The sequence below is a fragment of the Oncorhynchus clarkii genome, unplaced genomic scaffold, assembly GCF_045791955.1.
Source record: "Oncorhynchus clarkii lewisi isolate Uvic-CL-2024 unplaced genomic scaffold, UVic_Ocla_1.0 unplaced_contig_12638_pilon_pilon, whole genome shotgun sequence".
In the NCBI taxonomy this organism is placed as follows: Eukaryota; Metazoa; Chordata; class Actinopteri; order Salmoniformes; family Salmonidae; genus Oncorhynchus; species Oncorhynchus clarkii.
The window spans coordinates 360,678-373,757 of NW_027261038.1; the positions used below are offsets into that span (position 1 = coordinate 360,678).

Sequence of the window (13,080 nt, forward strand, 5' to 3'; positions counted from 1 at the left end):
AACGTAAACCTCTGTCATTCAGACTGACCCACATGTTGTTCAACCCGTGTATTTAGGCCCACGTGTGCAAATAGTTTAAATGTTATTTTAAACTAAAAAGAAAAGTTTGCATGCGGTTCCTTGAACTTTATGCCCCGGCAAGCTATTGATACCTCAGCACAAGGCTTACCGGGGTTAACTGAGGGGCATTGATCAGGTTATGAATAGTTAATATGGTCTTACAGTATTGGGTTTCAACACTAACCTCAGCCTATTGCTCTAATATATCACTCTGTTTGTAGACGCAATCTGCTCGCACCGTGTCCTGTGTGCTCAACAAATTTCCTTCATTTACTGACAGTTTGGTTCGTGGGTGGTGGGTATTGAGAGAGAGGGGGGGGGGGGGGGGGGTGCAGCAGCATATGACAGTCCCGCCGGAGGCAAGTTATCCGCTCATCTAGGATTCGGTCCATTTTCAATGCAGAATCTAAGAATGCACAGTATGTGATTTAAAACGTGTCCAATTGTTTGACATTCGAACAAAAGCACGCGAGCCTTAAAATTCATGGCGTCTTTACCAGAAGGGCTGGAATTGATTTGCGTGTCCACGAGAAGCAAAACAGATGGTCGTGTAACTTGATAAATGATACATTCAGCCATTTTGTTGCCTTCGATTTCATATTCAGTTTTGTCCTAAATTTGCTCGTTTGTTAATACTGGAAATAGTCTATAGGCCTTCATTGGCATTTGGTAAGTGCAGTTACTCTCCGATGAAGAGTTGTGATATGCAAAAATACATAAATCATAAAAACATTTCCAATTAGCATATGGGTATAATACACACTTGTACCTACCTACATGTGTGAAATAGGACAAATAAATGCACCCATCAAATTATAATTATTTGTCTATTATTAAAATATCGTTGGTCATTAGTTGTGTCAAAATAGTGTCAATTTATCAAATGCACCTTACTACTTAGCACACCATGTTAATGCAATATATATCCATCTATCTTTCTCTTAATGATTTTTTCCCCCACTTCTATGAAAGATCCACTGAGTAAAGTTTAAATGGATCAAGTAACAGCCTAGTGGCTGTTGTTCCTTCATTGTCCGGGAGATAATATAGTTAAAGAGAAGGAACGCTAAGTGGGTGTGCCTTGCCATCCATTAGTTTAGCGGTCACTTCTTCAGTGAGGAGCGTCGACTGCTGTCTTGAGGAGTGGCGAAGGCTCGAGGACTGCCATGCCGTCACTCTCTCGTGCGCCACTCAGCCGGTGAGAGTCGAAGAGGATGGAAGTCCGTTCACTGTACTGAAACAGAGACAGAAACACTACAGAGAGAGAGAGAGAGAGAGAGATATTTGGCTAGTCTGAACGCTTGGTCCAGCAACAGTATATTTAATCTCGGACTAGACCTCTGCTTGTGTCGGTGATTTTTGTTCAACTTTTTGATGAAAAGTTGTTTCCTAAGCCTAGGAGTACTGTGCTCTTTTCCAGAAAGAAAGGTAAGGATCTTACTCTTTTCAATTAGTTGTCTTGTGTATTTTCTATTGAAATTTTAATATCTCATCACCAGTCACAACAGCTTCATATTTTACATGTTTTTCGTAAGTGTTACCTTTAATTTATTTTCCAATTAATATATTATTTTCGGAAGACTTATAGAATATATATTTACAACCGTTGCGCAAAACAAAAAAACATGGGACGGATGTGAGATGCTAAATGTGAGGGAAATATTTGCCTTTTGTAAAAGTCAATTTTAAGGTTTTATTGTAGGCCTATAAGCCGTTGTACTAACGTTAATCTAGGGAGACACGCATGCGATGTTTTAATTATATATATGGCTAGTCTTTTATTAACAGATCAAATACGTACAATTTAACCCGTGTAATTACCAAGAAAGCAGCTTAGCTGTTCTTTTCCTCTCTGGTAAGCGCATTGGCGCAGCTCAGAGTGTATTTTCCTTCTGCTCTTTTGCGTGTAAGGATCTTATGTAGTTCTTAAGTAATCACCCTCGCCTCTGAGCCGATTTAAAGACGACAGGAAAAGGTCCCGTCAATAAACAACTAACTGATCATGGATAGCCTTAGTTGGCATAGTCCTACAAAAAAAAATAATTTGGATGGTTTAAACACTTCATATGAATATGCCTATACTAAACATGCTCGTATAAAATTGAACGTTTATATTACATTATGTAGACCTATTTTATTTATTAGGCTATTATTTATCTATTTATTTAGAACTGGGTCACCAAAAACGAATAACTAACTAATCCTTGATTTTTGTAAATAATGCTGGGTTGAAAATGTTTTTGATTGTTCAATAATAACACTAAGTATGTAGTAATAATAATAATAATAATGCATAGTTATTAGTATATAATAACACTGATCTTCTGCGTTACTTTTAAGACCTTGACCATGTTATTATTAATATTGCACGAAATGTGCGTGCGTAGGCCTTTTGGTAAGATTAATTACAAAGCTATTTCATGGATTTTATTTATTTATTTGTTGATTTGGAATGAATTGCAAACTATTTAGGGCTAGTGCATTTTTTGACAGGCGTTATGCCAACTGTAGGCCTATATGGTAGTGCAATAGGCTACCCTAAAATTATTTTTTTATTTTCAGACTTCCAGGAATGGAGTCGATACCCAATCAACAACCAGCGGGACGAGACTCCAGCTCTTCCCCCAGCTCCAAGCAGGACGTTCAGCCCTTCTCCAGCCCCATCTCCCTGAAGCCTAACCAAGTCAGCGAGACCGCGTTGTATGGAGTGCACATCGTGTCTTTGGTCATAGATGGCCAGGAAAGACTTTGCTTGGCGCAGATATCCAACACATTGCTAAAGAACTACAGTTACAACGAAATCCATAACCGACGCGTTGCTCTTGGAATCACCTGCGTCCAGTGCACGCCCGTCCAGCTCGAGATACTGAGGCGCGCTGGCGCCATGCCAATCTCCTCGCGGCGCTGCGGTATGATCACTAAGCGGGAGGCGGAGAGGCTATGTAAATCATTCCTCGGTGCTCACAACCCACCAAAGCTACCGGAAAATTTCGCTTTTGATGTCTCTCATGAATGCGCGTGGGGAAGCAGAGGTAGCTTCATACCTGCCAGGTATAACAGCTCGAGGGCCAAGTGCATTAAATGCACATATTGTAACATGTATTTTTCCCCGAATAAATTCATATTCCACTCCCATCGCACTCCCGAGTCCAAGTATACACAGCCAGACGCAGCAAACTTCAATTCGTGGAGGCGCCATCTCAAACTAACAGACAAAAGCTCGTCGGATGATGTTGCCCACGCGTGGGAGGATGTTAAGGCGATGTTCAACGGGGGAAGTCGTAAGAGGACGCTACCTATGAGTGGGTCATCCATGTCCTCTCCTTTGAAGTCACATTCCACCAGTAACCCAACCCAAAGAAGTTCCCCCGAGGTACCCCATAAAACGTTGCGCTGTGACGAAGACCGAGGTAGGCCTAACATCAGTCTGTCAAATGGCGTCCGGAACTACCCGGTTATCCCTGTGCCCAGTAAGAGCTTTGGGATGCTTCAAAAGATCCAGCCACCGCTCTTCCCCCACCCGTATGGATTCCCTGCGTTTGGACTGTGTCAAAAGAAGGACGACGGAGTGGGAGAGACAAATAAAACCAACGTTTCGGGTGTCTTTTGGCCAGGAGCAAAGGACAGTATCTATCCCTCTTTCCCGATGTTTTGGCCAACAGCAGGTGGCCTGCCGATGCCACCGTATCAACAGTCACCACCCAAACCACCCACAGAGCTCTTAAGTGTCAGACAGAGTGATCTCGAGTTATCGGATCAAAGTGACCGGTGCGCAAACACACCTAAGGATAGCTTTCAAGACAGCGAACGGTGCTCCAGCTCACAATCCACCCGGAACGACGAGGATAAATCCGGGGATGAGGCCCGGTCGACGGAAGGACTCCCCACAACTCCACGGAAGATAAATTACATCTCTGCGTTCAGACCTGTGGTGAAAGACGCCGAAAGCATTGCAAAGCTATACGGCAACAGGGACACGTACAGCGGTGTGCGCTCTGGTTACCTATCGCCAGATTTCGTGAGTGAAAGTTCTAGCTATAGGTCTATGTCCCCGGATGTGGATAGCGTGGACGACCCAGACGTTGACGTGGAGTCAAACAGGGCACACGAGGATGAAGAGTCAGTCCAACTGTCAGTGGAGGACCGTCAAAGTCCCCCGCCCCTCAACTCAGCCCATTCCGGGCCTGAAGATAGTCGAGAGCTGGGGACAAGTCCAGGACCACAACCGGAAGATCCCCACTCCGGGTCCTCTGATGACGAGAGGCAGGGTGGACAGGTGTCAGAGCGCCATGATACACCGGTGTACGAAGTAAGTGTGCCAAGGTCCATATGAGTGCTTTGATGTTCAATATATTTACGCACATGTTTGTAAATTCATTTAGGCATCAATCCACGGAGACTTGTTTGGATCCCATATGAAAATGGGTGATGTTTGGTCTTGTAAGTGCATGGGCATAAAGTATGGTCATCATGCTATGTTTAATGTTCCAATGGCCATAGGCCTATGCCTTAAAGGATGTTGATATGGCTGGCAGCTTTTAACAGTTTGAAGCCTAAACAGTAGGCTAATGTGATGTTTTCAACGCGTTTTTGCAAGGGATTTTTCATATTTTGGTCAAATGAGAAAAAAAAAAAGCCACTTATATTAACTATATCCAGGCCTTCTCGCATGGGGTTTTATTGTGCTGTTGAAAACCCTGACATTACAGAAGGCTGAGCCTGTTTAGACATACATTGGCAGGTTGGAACAAATATGGAAATTATCTTTTGTTAAAATACATTTTGGCAATGACATTTACAAAAAAGACCATCGTCCCAATATTAAAGAGATTGAGAATGGAGTAGGCTTGTTTTAATAAGGTCGCTGAGTGGGAGCCTAGGTCTGTGTCTTGTCTTTTGTTCTAAAGATAATTGAAGTGGTTCTGTTTGGAGTGTTTACTGCGAGCCTTGTAGTGTGTTGGGAAAAGGTTAGGCCTGCGCCTGCCTCGTCCTAATGTCAGTCAAACTGCAATTTAGATAGGTGGACAACAATTGAATTACTTCCCTATAATTATAAATTGGAGACGTGTCACGTGGGTATATCCGTTCAAAGAATTGCTTGTGAAATTAAGAGAATTATAGATAATTGCAGTTGTATTGACTATAATGGCTTTGGTTAATTTTGCAGGTGTACACACATGAAAAGGATGGACACATGCCTTTGAACGGTCCATCTACGTTCGGATCAAAACATAGCAGCCCATTGCAATCGAACGGTAGGCCTATTATCTTGCATAGTACATATTCATGGTATAGTTTCTGTATGCAAATAGGCACGTCGCTTATTACTGTCTGTCTTTATCAGGTGTACTCCATGTTTCCGACCCACACAAACAACGTTCTCCTACAAGAGAGGACGTTCCACAGAGAGCCTATCAGGACCAACCTAAGGAAAGCCCACCATGTGAGTCTCTCTCTCTCTCTCTCTCTCTGTGTGTGTGTAAGTGTGTAAAAGTTTAGTAGGCCTACCATGGTAATATAGCCTATTGTATTATATTTTATGTAACGAAATTGTTAGCCAAAGGTTTCTCACTTTTTACTGTTCCAAATATGATCATTTATAACAGAAAATTGAGTAAATTAGATTAATTAATGAGCTGATGCCATCTTTAATATTTCTCTCGCAGGCGATGGGGCATTACGTCAGCATGACGTCAGTAGGATCCACGAAAAAGATATCGAAAACATGGCTAAAGGTAATCATTTGATTTTTATCAATGATCATTGACATTTGTTTATATTGATTAGCCTCGTGCAAACAAGTAGGCCTAGCCTCGTGTCAAGTCATTAGATCTCATCTTAAATTGAACAAAGCAAGGTGGAAATCACTAAACATTAATTTTCAGTTCTGGGAATAAAAAAATTAAAAAATCATATTTAGCATTGAATTAACAGAGTTATATTTTAAACATAACGAACACGTGTGAACGCGGCTCTATTTATATCTCTACTTCCTCAAAGCCTACTATTTCAACATTCGAAAAAACCCTCGTGTGGTTAATTATGAGCCTTTTTATGGAACATGAGAACCATGTTCCACGTTGGTCTTGTGTAGGCTACGACGTGTGGAATCACCAGTCTAATATGCTAGACTGAGGTTTCCCCTTCCATATCTAGGTACTGCACTAACAACATAATACCTATTATGATCTGTCTAATAATCTATTTTTTTTAATAGCTTTATAAAAAATTGTTATGCCTACAGCTTAACACAAGTTTGCACGGTCACGTTTGAATTGTTTTCCATTCGTTAACCTCCTCTAATGTTAAATTATGAGAAACGGAATTGTTCTACTTATTGTAACACGAAATCGTTTTTACACTATTAATATTTTAACGAGCCCAGCCGTTAAGCTGCGGCGCTGGAGCCTCTAACCCCGAGGCGATGGAGCTAATTATTTAGCAATACCATGCTTGGAGACACAGTGAGGCTAAACGACTGTTAGCGTTCCAACCATAGGCCTTCTGATAATAGTTATTACGATACTATAGGGAAATAAACCAAGGGAAACATTGTGGTTGTTTTTACCCATAGGCCTGTATTGTATTAGGCCTATAAAGGCCTGTAATCAAAATCAAATGCTTTAATTGTTGAACAGGCTAAGATAGGTCTGCAATATATAGGGTTAGTATGTTGAAAGCCACATTTGGAATTTACTGCTTTGTCTATTGCCTTTTTACAACGACGATTATGATAATGGTGATGACCGCTTCGGTTTGCAGAGGAACTTCAGAAACAGCTTGTCGAACAAGTGGAGCTCAGAAAAAAGTTGGAACGCGAATTTCAAAGTTTAAAAGGTAGGACGCTTTATTGTCCTACTGCTTAAAACACACACAGAGTCGAGGTGCAGCTGAAATATTTACATGAGGGGAAACAGGCGCAACTCGATCTCTTAAAGTAAAAAAAAAAAAAAATGTAACTTTATTTTTTAAGAGTTAAAGTCATTCACGTTTCCACCATCTTGGCCTGTTTCAGAATGAGTTTAAACATAAAGAGACATACAGCGAACATATTGACTACAACGAAGCAAACATTAGTGGACAGCGGCATGGTGCTGAAATGGAAGTAAATTATTGTTTCGCTTCAAAAGCGAGAGCTGCTCCTGTTTCCCACACATCGACGTCTTTATTTTAATGTAGTCAGATGTCATAATGCTGAGAACCCATTAGGCTTAAATTCTATTATTTGGACTTGCGCACTGTGTTAATAGTAGCCGTCTGCTTGCTCACTATGCAGATAATTTTCAGGACCAAATGAAGAGGGAACTGTCCTACAGAGAAGAGATGGTCCAACAACTTCATATTGTCCGAGGTGAGTCTCCTGGAAAAATGATCGGAATATGCTAAATGGTCAGTGTTTTAATAAATGAAATAATATGTCCCGACTTAAATTGAATGAAATGACCCATATCGTTATAGCGTTTATGTTCTAAAGTATGAAAACGTGCGTGTACAAGAACGGTCATATTGACTTTGTTGCTTCCTTGTACCACACAAGAATGAAGAGGGGAAAGTGACACTTGCATAAATTCGGTCATTATAGAATTAGGCTGCGTGTCCACAATCTACAAATAATAGCTTATCATTCCTGTCAAATAGTCAACATTTTTCGCAATTTGACTGGAAATTGTCGAATGAACTGCAATAATATCAAACCATAGAGAGATTGATTTCGCTGTGTTTTGTTTGTAAATGTTATTTTCTCCTAAATCACGCACTGGAAAATGTAAAAGGCAGACCATTACGTATCATCGTATCAGTTACATACAGTAGACGACAACAGCTGATGCCGCCCTTTCACGGATAGACTCGTTCTAGAGTTACTGGACCGCGGTAGTGTAAATACACACTTCAACTACACTAAGAGGTCACTCAAAATACCCGAGGGTGAACAACATACATTACAGTCATCCATTTCAAAGTTTACAAACCACCGCTTTGTAGCTCAATTATTGCGTTTTCTTTTCTTATTATTTATGTGTTGTTTGCTTAGACACGTTGTGCAGCGAGTTGGATCAAGAAAGAAAGGCGCGTTATGCAATACAACAGAAGCTAAAAGGTAATTTATATGGTCCAAAAACAGAACATGTATCCAGTTTCAGTCCATTTGTGAATTAATTCAATGGCTAGCTGGGCAAGAACATGGCCTTCTAATGGACTTTGATTATGACTAGTAGTATTTGTCAAATTACAACCGTACCTATGCAAGTGCTACTTTTTATTCTTCGCTAGCATGTGTGTCCTTATGATATGCTAATTCCTAGCGCATTTGATATTGAGCAGAACTACTGTGACGTGTAGACTAAATTTAGAGGAAAAAACGACTAGAGAACACAGTGTGGATAGAAAAATAACAAAGACATTTCATCTGCCCAGTGTTTGAAGTGACACATCCCCTTTCTCCCTAGAAGCTCATGACGCCCTGCACCATTTCTCCTGCAAGATGCTGACCCCTCGCCACTGTACTGGAGCCTGTACTTTCAAACCCCCTCTGCTGCCTCCATAATAGACCACCCCCCCCCCCCCTGACTCCAGTACAGCTCACTGCAGCCAAAAAGAGAGACGCCCACCTCAAGTAGTCACAGTCTCTCCGTAACTTCTTTACCTTTGCCCTCCCTCACCAGTCATCCAAGGATTCACAACTTGTGTACACACTCCAGCGCTATTTATTTAACGCGGAAGAAGTGGCTATGGAGGTCAGGAGAACAAGACCTTCCATTGAAAAGAACTCTTGAAGATACACCAACACCAAACGACTGGTCCATTGTATGTGTTGTATTTATAGACAGTTATCAAGTTGTAAAGAGCTCTTGATATGGACTCACCAAGTCCCTTTGAATCATAATCTATTGCTCTTCACATATCCCGTGTGTATATATATATATAAATATATATACATATATATATGTGGAGATGTGCAATGAGTTGTATAATGTGATATTTCATAAGTAACACGAATCCTAGCATTCTTGGGTTGTTTTACCACATTATGTATGTGTTTTTACATATATTTATTTGTGTTTAAGTTAGTCGTTAATCTGTTCTGTCCATCTGAAACATTAAACAATGTATATTATTGATGTAAAGCACTTTAAAAAATTGGCAACATTACTACTGATCTGGACCTCACTGTACTAAGAAATAAAGTAAAGGCATCTAATGTATAGAATACACTTCCTTCTAATGCAGCGTTTTCCAAATGCTGGACCAGGGGGATCCAAAGATGATGCACCTTTCTAGGTTTTTGTCCTAGCCCTAACACACCTGATTCAAATCAAAGGCTTGATGATGAATTGTTGATTAGTTGACTCAAGTGTGTGAGTGTTAGGACAAAAACACCGCTTTGGGTCACCGGGACCAGGAAAGGGAAACGCTGTTCTAATGGCGCCAACATTTATTCTAGCACTTATTTCGAAGTAACCAATGACCTTTCAACCTTGAACTAATTAAAAAGATTCCGTTTGCCTAAAATGTCACACAACAGATTAGTCTTTTACAGTGTATAGAATGTTCATTCAGTCTCAACTATGATTGTTTTTAATCATACATAGATACCATGTACAGTATATTCATTATAAAAGGTATATTTCTTCCGTATGATTTGAGCATTCGGTTACAAGACACACCCAGCTTCTGTTGTACTTAATAAAGGGGTTGAATCATCGTCAGAACCCTACCATACATTAAATAAACCACAGGCACAGAAACCAAACCTATTTGTTGTGTATTTAATTATGTCTTGTAGGCTTTATTTTGTCATGTCAATCCTTTGTGCATGGCAAGAGTTATGAGTGGGGATGAGATGAAAGGAAACCAAGACGCCACGTAAAGAGACTTGAAACGGCCATTTGTGACTGAATTCCATGTTGTGCAGTTGATTTCTGTAACCAATCTTTTTTTAAATCAATTCCAAGCCAGTTGGTTATTTTTTTCCACGATATATATGACCTTTAAAAAGTGTTGTTGTGACCCCATTAAGGGCCAATAAGACTCATGTATGTATTATATCAGAAATTAATGTAAAATACGATTAAAAAGTGAATCCTCTTTTTGCCTTGTCTCCTGAATGTCTCTTAATAGGAACGATACTGACACCTGCTGGAACCTTTAAGGAATAACAACCTGATTTAAAATTAATTTAGCATCCAGGTTGTTTATTTATTTATTTATATATTTTTTTCATATCAAACGACTCATTCCATACATGGGCTGTCTCAGAAGTCCAGTCAAGTTATGTTCGACATTCTGTCAGGGGAATAGCCCTGTTTAATAGTGAAATCTAATTATTCTGATGTGAAGCCTAATAGCTATTGATTAAATGCTCTTTAGATGGCCCTCTGTCCCTAGGCACAAGAGAGTAAGAGAGATGCTCGCATAATGGCAGTGATGCATGTTGAATATTAATCTTTTTTGACAGTAATTGCTCCCCACGTGAAGGCACCTTTTCATTTGAATACTAACCACTCGTGTGTGTATTGTAACATGTTTACTCAAGGTATACTGAAGAAGTTGTTTATGAACCGGAGTTTTCATTTTCCTGTTTCGTCTACATGAGAATGGCATTGAACACAAGTGATGTGATCATTTTTTTTGCTGTTGCACATGGTATAGATCAGCAACACAGTATCGATATAATAATTTATATATTTACTGGTTTGTTAAGCCTCATAATATCACAAACTACTAAACATTTGACTCGACACAACTTCACAAGTTCAACTGACATTTGAGTGAAGTACTGACATCGTGACATTGATTACATTACAATGATTAACAGACACCGTTGAAGTATGATTATTTTTCATTTTTTAATCATGATATTTTTAAAGATGTATTTTATTATGACTGTATACACGAGTATGATTGTGAGAAGCCATGAATAAAAGTCTTCTTAAATTATAAGAATGAACAGACCACATAACCCATTACACCCTTGGTAAATAGTGTCGGAGGGCTGCCCTCAATACCAAACAATACTCTTTTTGAAAGTCGCTCAAACTGTTTGTCGTGGTACACCCAAACATATAAAAGCCCACTTAAATATCAGTTGTAATGAGTGAACCCATTTTCACAGTGAATGATTTCAGATTTATTTGCTTTTTTGTTACAATTGTTCAGAATGGCCCGGCCAAACATGAGAATGAAAGGGTATGGTTTGTACATCATAGAAGTTTATCAACCTATTAGAGTGACCATGAAATAATGTTTGTTCCTGTTCATTATGCCAACATTGGTCATGGAATCTAACTCTAAATCACTCCTTTGACAAAGACAAATACAAAGTTAACCTGCACTTGTCCTGTCACTGTGGACATCACATTGAACAGGTGGGGACTGGAACATGTGCAACAGCCGTCCCTGTTCAAATACCCCTCCACGTGAGCCTTCTATGGTTGACTGAAGTCATCCGTAATGGATTTGTGTCATCAATCATTACATTGAAGATGAATTGCATTGTTAGGGAGTAATGTACTCCACCCAGTGTTCTGTTCATGTCCCTCTTAGGAATAAGGAGTAGCCATGTATGGTATAACCAAATAAGATACATAGACATCAGTACAACACTGGAAAGCTGGGGGGCATTATCTTATTCATGATTAGATATAACATAGTCATATTAACAATTTCATGAGGACTTTGGGGGCTCTATAAATGTCAAAAAAATAGTGGGTAATCTGTATCTACCATAGTCTGAATTACAATGGAGATAGTGCCATCTACTGGACAATGAAGATTAGTGACATCTACTGGCTCATGAATATGCAGCATTTATAACTTTTCAAACGTGAAGTCGATAGGTCCCTATTCTGAAACGGTGCCCAATCCCACTGCTATCTCGTTCCAAACTAGTTTTCTGCTGCTGCGTGTTTACCAATCCTATTGGAACTAATTTATTGGGTGCTTTAGACACCTTGTTAGTCTATACTATAAAGATGCATTCAGGGTGGGCAACGTTCTAAAATGTTTGTAGTTGTAGAGAGAGCAAACTATGAACTGTTTTAAAAGGTCCAATGTAGCCGTTTTAATCTCCATATCAAATCATTTCTGGATAACAATTAAGTACCTTACCTGAAGTACCTGATTATTTTTGACCAGTTTAATTGAAAACAAACAAAAATGGCTTCTTTAGTAAAGGGCAATTTCTCAAGCAAGAATTTAGCTAGGATTGTCTGGGAGTGGTCTGAGTGAGGAGGGGACATGTAGCTATTATTGGCAGAGGTTTGGAACTCTCTGTCTTATTGGTCTATTAAAGGGATTCTCCGGTACTCTTGTATACTTTTTAGCCAGTAGTTCTGAAAGTAGTACTCACATGCCAAAATCATGGGCATTAACATTAGAGTTGGTCCCCCCTTTGCTACTATAACATCCTCCACTCTTCTGGGAAGGCTTCCCACTAGATGTTGGAACATTGCTGTGGGGACTTGCTTCCATTCAGCCACAAGAGCATTAGTGAGGTCGGGCACTAATGTTGGGCGATTAGGCCTGGCTCGCAGTCGGCGTTCCAATTCATCCCAAATGTGTTCTATGGGGTTGAGGTCAGGGCTCTGTGCAGGCAAGTCAAGTTCTTCCACATCGATCTTGAAAAAACATTTCTGTATGGACCTCGCTTTATACACGGGGTCATTGTCATGCTGAAACAGGAAAGGGCCTCCCCAAACTGTTGCCACAAAGTTGGAAGCACATAATTCTCTAGAATGTCTTTGTTTGCTGTAGTGTTAAGATTTCCCTTCACTGGAACTACGGGACCTAGCCCGAACTATGAAAAACAGCCCCAGACCTTTATTCCTCCTCCACCAAACTTTACAGTTGGCACTATGCATTCAGGTAGGTAGCATCCCCCTGGCTTCCGCCAAACTGTCAGATGATGAAGCGTGATTCATCACTCCAGAGAACGCATTTCCACTGCTCCAGAGTCCAATGGCGGCGAGCTTTACACCACTCCAGCCGACTCTTGTCATTGTGCATGATGATCTTAGGCTT

At 40.2% G+C, this 13,080-nt stretch overlaps 1 protein-coding gene across 1 annotated transcript; it reads left to right on the plus strand.

The window, feature by feature from the left end:
* The first annotated feature begins 1,290 nt into the window (after positions 1 to 1,290).
* On the plus strand, positions 1,291 to 8,605 carry LOC139403909 (SKI family transcriptional corepressor 1 homolog-B-like). Its single transcript, XM_071147104.1, has 9 exons — positions 1,291 to 1,488; positions 2,623 to 4,369; positions 5,228 to 5,315; positions 5,405 to 5,503; positions 5,727 to 5,795; positions 6,823 to 6,897; positions 7,337 to 7,411; positions 8,093 to 8,158; positions 8,508 to 8,605. Exons 2-9 carry the CDS (start codon positions 2,633 to 2,635, stop codon positions 8,603 to 8,605), a joined length of 2,307 nt encoding a protein of 768 aa, XP_071003205.1. The 5' UTR covers positions 1,291 to 1,488; positions 2,623 to 2,632.
* The last annotated feature ends 4,475 nt before the right edge of the window (positions 8,606 to 13,080 follow it).